General features: G+C 49.8%; 1 protein-coding gene across 1 annotated transcript in view; it reads right to left on the bottom strand.

Moving 5' to 3' along the window:
• Nucleotides 1-4,690: 4,690 nt before the first annotated feature.
• Nucleotides 4,691-8,613, bottom strand: part of LOC116554524 (pepsin F-like) — a 14,298-nt gene continuing 10,375 nt past the window's right edge. The window contains 3 exon segments of the mRNA XM_032282455.1: nucleotides 4,691-4,906; nucleotides 6,394-6,492; nucleotides 6,581-6,722. Coding sequence (XP_032138346.1) covers nucleotides 4,754-4,906; nucleotides 6,394-6,492; nucleotides 6,581-6,722 — 394 coding nt within the window. The 3' untranslated portion in view covers nucleotides 4,691-4,753.

Here is an 8,613-nt window from a genome sequence, read left to right on the forward strand (position 1 = left end):
GTTTTTGTAATATATCAAAATTGTATATCTATTAAAAAGGGCTGTGTTTTTGTTTAGATGAATGGGCAGATGTAATCCACGCTCATTGCTTTAAGAGCAAGGAGCAGGCCAGGTGCAGTGGTTCTTGTCTGTAATCCTAGCACTGAGGGGCAAAGGCAGGCAGATCATCTGAGGTCAGGAGTTCGAGACCAGCCTAGCCAACATGGTGAAACCCCATCTCTTCTAAAAATACAAAAATTAGCCAGGCATGGTTGTGCGTGCCTGTAGTCCTAGCTACTCTGGAGGCTGAGGCAGGAGAATTGCTGAAACCCAGGAGGCAGAGGTTACGGTGAGCTGAGATCCTGGACTGCACTCTAGCCTGGGTGACAGAGCAAGACCCTGTCTCAAATAAATAAATAAGTAAATAAATAAAAGAAAAAGAGACAGGAGCAGATTTCTTCTTATTGACAATTTCCCTGCTGTTAGAATCTGGAGTGGTTTCCATCTTTCACTGGCAATAGATTCCCTGGGGAAAATCTTTACAGCTAGTACATAATGTATAGCTAATAATAACAAACTTACATATTTACTATGTGAGTTTATATTACGGTGGTTTCATGTCGCTAAGTAGCCGTTCAAGTAGATGGAACCAATGGGCGGGTCTGAGACCACGCGGAGTGTGTGCCAGTGCATGTATGCGTGTAATATTCATCTTGGCCACTAGGGGTCAGTCCTCCACTGACAGTGGCCTTTTTTCTCTGGGGAAAAATTCACTCCAGCAGGAACCCAAGCAACCCCAGCAAAGATACAGCCTTCTCTCTATTCGGGGCATTTCTCTCTCTTTTATAGAATAATGCTCAGCTTTCCCACCATATTGAAAGCAATCACGGAAAAAACTCAGGAAAGTATAAGGAGAGAAAAAAATTGTCCATACAGTTGCCTTTTGGATAGAATGGCTGTTTATCAGCCAGGTGTGCGGCTCACGCCTGTAATCCCAGCACTTTGGGAGGCTGAAGTGGGTGGATCACCTAAGGTTGGGAGTTGGAGAGCAGCCTGATCAACATGGAGAAACGTCGTCTCTACTAAAAATACAAAATTAGCTGGGTGTGGTGGTGCATGCCTGTAATCCCAGCTACTCGGGAGGCTGAGAGAGGAGAATCACTTGAGGCAGACGTTGCAGTAAGCCAAGGTTGCACCATTGCACTCCAGCCTGGGCAACAAGAGTGAGACTCTGTCTCAAAAGAAGAAAGAAAGAAAGAAAGAAAGAAAAAAGAAAGAAAGAAAGAAAGAGAAAAAAAAAAAAAAAAGAAAGAAAAAAGAAAGAAAGAAAGAAAGTAAGTGTTATATCCTTTGGTTAACTGAACCTTTTGGTCTTTTTCTGGTGTTGTTTAAAATAGAAATAGCTCATGCTATGAGGTGACAGGCATGTTCTAAAGGTTTTATGTGATAAATTCATTGAGTCCTGACTGTAGCCGTAGAAGGCAGGCACTGTTCTTTTCTGTGATTTTTGTTGTTGTTTATAAAATGTAATAGCTTTGTTGAGGTGTGTTTCACATGTCATAGATTCTCCCATCTAAAGTGTACAGTTGAGTGGTCTTTGGCGTGTTTATGGAGTTGTAAAAGCATCACCATGATTTAATCGAAGAGCATTTCCAATCCCTAAGAAGCCCACATTCCTACTCTCTCTCCCTTACCCCTGACTAGAAGAGAACATTCTTTTTCTTTCTCTTGTTTTTTTTTTTTTTTTGAGATGGGGTTTTGCTCCTGTTGCACAAGCTGGAGTGCAATAGCACGATCTTGGCTCACTGCAACCTCCGCCTCCCAGGTTCAAATGATTCTCCTGCCTCAGCCTCCCAAGCAGCTGGAATTACAGGTGCACACCACCACACCCAGCTAATTTTTTGTATTTTTAGTAGAAATGAGGTTTCACCTTGTTAGGCAGGCTGGTCTTGAACTCTGGACCTCAGGTGATCTGCCCTCCTTGGCCTTCCAAAGTGCTGGGATTACAGGAGTGAGCCACCACGCCCCGCTGGGTCTATTCTTATCCCAAATTTACAGATTAGGACACTGGGGCCCAGAAACACGTTTCCAAGGTCACATGACTAGTACATATCAGTGCTGGGATTTGAACTGTGCCCTGTATGCCCACTTGCTGTGCAGACATCATGATCCTTTGCTCTTAAATCTTTAGTGTGTGTCTCCAAAGACATTTGCTTACATGGGCAATGCCACAGTGTTCACACGCGGGAAATCTAACACTGATGTGTGCTTAGCAAGACTGGAGTCACATGACTTAAGATGGCTGCAGAAACACCACATTAAAAAAAATATATATATATATATTTTTTTTGAGACGGAGTTTCGCTCTTGTTACCCAGGTTGGAGTGCAATGGCGCCATCTTGGCTCACCGCAACCTCCGCCTCCCGGGTTCAGGCAATTCTCCTGCCTCAGCCTCCTGAGTACCTGGGATTACAGGCACGCACCACCATGCCCAGCTAATTTTTTGTATTTTTAGTAGAGACGGGGTTTCACCACGTTGACCAGGATGGTCTCGATCTCTTGACCTCGTGATCCGCCAGCCTTGGCCTCCCAAAGTGCTGGGATTACAGGCGTGAGCCACCGCGCCCGGCCCTAAAAATATTTTTTTAAAAAGGCCGGGTGTGGTGACTCACACTTGTAATCGCAACACTTTGGGAGGCTGAGGCAGGATTGCTTGAGCCTATGAGTTCAAGGCCAACCTGGGCAACATGATGAGACATTGTCTCTACAAAAAATACAAAAGAGATTAGCCAGGCATGGTGGCGTGTGCCTGCAGGCCCAGCTACTCGGAAGGCTGAGAGAGAAGAACTGCTTGAACCTGGGAGATGGATGCTGCAGTGAGCTGTGATCGTGTCACTGCACCTCAGCCTGGGCAACAGAGTGAGCCCCTGCCTCAAAAGAAACGAAATACATAAATAAAAGAAAAATAAAACAAGGGCCGGGTGTGGCGACTCACGCCTGTAATCCCAGCACTTTGGGAGGCCAAGGCAGGAGGACAGCTTGAGCTCAAGAGTTTGAGACCAGCTGTGGCAACATATTGAGACCCTGTCACTCTATAAAAAAAGAGGAAAAGACAAAAATGGAACAAAACAGAAAGACGGCTGCATGGCTGTCTACGCCGGGGTGACTGTTTAACAGGCATTGGGAAGTTCCAGATTTTCCCTGGGTGAGAAACTGCACATTCCATCTTGCTCCTCCAGGTTTCTGGGTATTTCTGACCATAGCATTAGCCTAAACGCCGACAGCAAAACTGCTGGGCCAAAGCCATATAAATTTTAAGGACAAATCGTCTCCAAAAAGACTGTATCAATCTACACTCACAAGAAGTGTTCAAGAGCTGTCTTTAAAACAAATGTGCTTTATTTCTTAATGCACTTTGATACTGTTTTCACTTCCCCTAACAAAAAACTGCAGGGTAATGATACCACCTAGAACAAAGGGCATTTACTCAACACAATCTACCGATAGACATTATAGTCACCTGCTCTAATTTCTTCTCACTTTTTAAGAAACAGCATAAAAATAATGAGAAAAGGCCGGGCGCGGTGGCTCACACCTGAAGTCCCAGGGCTTTGGGAGGCTGAGGTGGGCGGATCGCGAGGTCAGGAGTTTGAGGCCAGTTTGGCCAACATAGTGAAATCCGGTCTCTACTGAAAACACAAAGCATTAGCTGAGTGTGGTGGTGTGTGCCTGTAATTCCAGCTACTCAGGAGGCTGAGGCAGGAGAATCACATGAACCCGGGAGGTGGAGGTTACAGTGATCCAGTGAGCCGAGATCGCGCCATTGCACTCTAGCCCAGGCGACAGTGCGAAACTCTGTATAGAGAGAGAGAGAGAGAGAGAATAGGCTGAGATTCTTTTCAGGAGATTAAAAATGAATCCCAGGTGACATGCATGAATAATAAAAAGGCTCCCAAACTTAAGGACTCTGATACAAAACCAGAATTGGGAATCTTTTCACTCGGTTATCTTCTTGAGATCCCATACAACACAGAGATCCTACAATTCCAAAAAGTTTTAAAGAGAGAAACTTTAATTTTGATAAGAGCCATCTTTTTCTCCACATTCTCTCTCAACAAAGATTATAGATCTCTTTGATCTGCAGTTGGTAAAGGATAAAAGTGGAGAGGGGCAGAATTTTGCTTTTTTTTTTTGAGACAGTCTCCCTCTGTCACCCAGGCTGGATTGAGGTGGCACAATCTCAGCTCACTGCAACCTCCGCCTCCCAGGTTTAAGCAATTTTTCACCTCAGCCTTCCAAGCAGCTGGTATTACAGGCACACGCCACCATGCCTGGCTAATTTTTTGTATTTTTGGTAGAGACAGGGTTTCACCATCTTGGCCAGGCTGGTCTTGAACTCCTGACCTTGTGATCCACCCACTCGACCTCCCAAAGTGCTGGGATTACACGCTTGAGCCACCGTGCCCCCTAAGCCTCCCTTTTTATTCGCAAGTGAGACACCTCACTTGTGGTCTAGACTAGATTCTAGAATCCTGCCTCTTTCCCAGGCACCTCCCTCACCCAAAGGCAAGCAACTATAAATGTTAGCACCATTTGAAATAAAATCTTTTATTATCCACTGAGAACAGGGCTTTGCCGAGCACCAAACACAGTTCGAGTCAGGCCCCCCTCCCTGCCCCGTCCCCCAACCCCACCCCTGCTGGAATCCCCTCCGGGGTGTTTAAGTATGTGTTTGAGGCAGGCTTGATTGCTTTCTGGAGAAGTGCCTGCATTTTACACTGCAGGAGCCAGGCAAATCCTGTCTTTTGCCCGATCAAAAACGCTGAAATACAGCCTCAGGAAGACGTCTCCCAGGACCCAGGTGTTAGTGTTGTGCGATTTGTTAACGTACTCCTCAAACTTGCTGTGACAGATGTCCGGACGATCCTGCAGAGGATGGAAACACTTAATGGTCAGCCTGAGTCCTGCCCTGCCACCTCCCTCCACATCCAGAACTGGAAGCTGCTTAGCTTCATTTCCCTCCTTTCGCAGGAGTCAAGTGGCTCTCTTCTGTCCTAGCAGAAGTGGGTTGCCCACCAAGGACCCAGAACTGCTGTGGCTGCCCTCACACTGCTGTGTCTCTCCTGACCCTTGCTGGTGATGCTCCCTTTGAGAGGTTGCCTTTCCTTCTTCTCTTTGCACCCTTCATTCCTAAAGACTGAGCTCCAGCAGCCCCTCAGGGCAGCCTTCCTGGACCCAGGCTGGGCTGGATGACCTTCCTCAGTGGTCCCGATACCTGTGTGTCCCCAGCCCTCATCACACCAGATGGCCCTAGTCTGCCGATTTGTCTGCCCCGAGCCACTGCCTTGTACATTCCCTGGGGTGCCATTTGGATGGCGCCCAGCCTAGATCCGACCCCAACCCAAGCGGCCCTCCTCCTGTCTCTGTGAGACTGTGGATTTAGAATCCTTTAAGTTCCGGCTGAGCTCGGTGGCTCACGCCTGTAATCCCAGCACTTTGGCAGGCTAAGATGGACAGATCACTTGAGTTCAGGCGTTTGAGACCAACCTGGCCAACATGGTGAACCCCCATCTCTACTAAAAATATACAAAAATTAGCCGGGTGTGGTGGTGTGCGCCTGTAGTCCCAGCTACTCAGGAGGCCGAGGAATGAGAATCATTTGAACATGGGAGGTGGAGGTTTGCAGTGAGCTGAGATTGCACCACTGCACTCCAGCCTGGGTGACAGAGAGAGACTCTATCTCAAAAAAAAAAAAGAATCCTTTAAATTCTCTCTCTTCCTGAAAGCCTTCTTTTAACCCATTCAGCCCCTCCCGGACTTCCCTGGGGAACTGGCATTCACTGACCCTCAACTCCATGTCCGGGGCTGCGTGGTCCCTGGATATGCTTTCAACGTCAACATCCTAACCACCCCACAAAGGGGGCCTGGGACCCTATTTTACGGAGGAGGGCCTAAGACTCGGATGACCATGTAATTTATCATCCAAACCAGGAACATCTGGGGGTGGGAAGGAGCAATGTTAATACTTATGATGAGACTGTCCACAGCCAACCTTGCCTGTCATTCTTTCTTCGGACGATCTCAGGGATTGCAATAGCCAATGCTCCGTGTTCATCCTTCAAAGCTCCTTGGGGCAGAGGCCCTTAGGGTTCCTTCCTCCTGGGTGCTAGCACCATGCTGGCACGGGGTGACCATCTCTCAACATTTGTTGGAGACGCTGGGTGTCCCAGTCTGCCTTTTATTATACTGTCACGATGTTCGTTTGGTGGCAGGCACTGGCCCAGCCAGGACGATGCTGCAGTGTCTGCAGTGGTGCAGCCTGGCCTCCACGGGGCCTCTTCCTCCAGCTGCAGCCTGAGGATTCCCATAAGTCCCAGGATCCCAGGCCTGGACCCCAGGACTGGGCCCCTCACCTGCTGGATGTAGGCACTGGCTGGCACTGGGTAGTTGACACTATTGATGGTGAAGACAAGGTCAGGCACGGTGTGGATGGCGTCACATTCCATGACGTACTGCAGATAGAGAGGGAGGGTAGGTTGGTCCTGCTGGTCCTGGAGTGTACAGACAACCCCAGAGTGACCCTCGGGGCTGATTCGTTACCTCGCTACTGAAGTACTGGGCATTGGTCTTCTTCCGGATGTCACGGATGGAGTTCGGTGGGCCAATCAGCAAAGAGGTCCCAGTGTCAACAATGGCCTGTCAGCCACCATCACAAGCAATGACCTTCCTGTTCATGGTGATGCTGAAAGACGGGGTGCAAAGCAGGCACCAGGTTCACTCTGCAGCCCCCACCCCCCCCCCCCCCCCCGGCCCTCTCCCCAGCGGGCCCTCTGCGCCGGTCCCCCCCCGGGTTTCCGTTTGGCTGGGCCCCCCGCCCCCCTTCTTCCCTTTCTTTTTTTTTTTTTTTTTTTGAGATGAAGTCTCGTGCCGTCACCCAGGCTGGAGTGCAGTGACACAATCTCGGCTCACTGCAACTTCCACTTCCTGGGTTCAAGCTCTGCTGCCCAGGTTGGAGTGCAATGGTGTGATCTTGGCTCACTGCAACCTCTGCCTCCAGGGTTCAAGCGATTCTCCTGCCTCAGCCTCCCCAAGTAGCTGGGATTACAGGCGCCCGCCGCCACACCCAGCTAATTTTTGTATTTTTAGTAGAGACACAGTTTCACCATGTTGGCCAGGCTGGTCTCAAACTCCTGACCTCAGGTGATCCGGCCACCTTGGCCTCCCAAAGTGTTGGGATTACAGGCGTGAGCCACCTCGTCTGGCCACCTTTCAGTTCTCAAATGTGCCAGGCTCTTTCTTGCCTCTGGGCCTCTGCCGGTGCTGGTCTCCCTTCCTAGAACAGCCCCTACCCCCTTTGTCTGGCTAATTTCTCTATGTCTTCCAGGTTCCAGCTTAATTGCCACTTTTTCAGGGACATCTTTCCTGCAGACCAGCTCCGGCTCCTCTCTTGGTCAGCCTCTAGCAGGTCTGGATGTGGGAATGTGTGGTTCGTGTGGCTCGTTGGCTCACGCACGCCTGCTTACTACGTGGTGAGGGCTGTCAGAGCAGGGTGTGAAGTCAGCGCCCCCCCTCAGGTGTGTGCCTGTCACACAGTGGATGCTCAGCGTGTTGGTTGAATGAATGAATGGGGGACACCTGTATCTCTGAAGCAGGCAGCTCTCGTGGACAGCAGACGCTCAGAGTGACAGGAAGGGGGCCGCAGGCTGCCCTGAAAGAGGTTGTCTCCTCCACAGTCCCGGGTTCAGGAGTTGATCCCTGGCCCGGCTGTGCCCAAGGGGAAAGCCACAGGCGACAGAAGCCTCTGAAGGACACCTTAAGCTTTTGTCTGTTGGTGTCATCCAGAGTTCTGCCGTTTATTGTCCCTATGTTCTCAGGCACTTCAAGGGAACCAGGTTCCTGCCTGTCACAGCCCCCTGCCCTGCTGTGTGCCGGGGATAGGGGGAGGGTGGGGAGTATACTTTAGTATGATTCACTTTCAGGTCTCCAGAATGAACCAGACCCCTCTCTCCACTGCTGGGATTTTCTCCCTGGGGTGGCCTGGTTTGTGAAGGACATCCCCTGTTTTCCAACGGAAAGTCCCGTGTACTGGGAACCCCCACTGCCCCAGATAAACCAGGACAGTTGGTCACTTATCATGCCTCTGCTGAGCCTGGTGGGTCTCCTTAGAGCACACTGCCCGCCCATCCCACAGCATGGCGAGGGCCTCCACACACTGCCCCGGCCTCTTCCCAGAGACCCCAGCCTCCCCAGGCCTCAGGTCTCCTTTCTCTTGTTTGGTGCCAAGACTCAGCCTGATTCACTCTCTCTGGTCAAGATCCTGGCCAGGAGGCCTAGAGGGATCCTGAGTCCATGGGTATGCTTTATGTGTGCGTGTGTCTTGTGACTGCATGTGTTTGTGTGTGTGTGTGTGTGTGTGTGTGTATGTTTGACTGTGTGTCAGTGTGACTGGATGTATCTCCACATATGCATGTGTGTGTGTGTGTGTGTGATTGCATGTGTCTGCGAGTGCATGTGTCTGTGAGCTCATGTGTGTGTGTGATTGCATGTGTCTAAGATTGCACGTGTGTGAGTGATTGCATGTGTCTGTGATTGCATGTGTGTGTGTGATTGCATGTGTCTGTGAGTGCATGTGT

This window comes from Sapajus apella, unplaced genomic scaffold (genome assembly GCF_009761245.1).
Source record: "Sapajus apella isolate SASKATOON/1434 unplaced genomic scaffold, GSC_monkey_1.0 scaffold14, whole genome shotgun sequence".
In the NCBI taxonomy this organism is placed as follows: domain Eukaryota; kingdom Metazoa; phylum Chordata; class Mammalia; order Primates; family Cebidae; genus Sapajus; species Sapajus apella.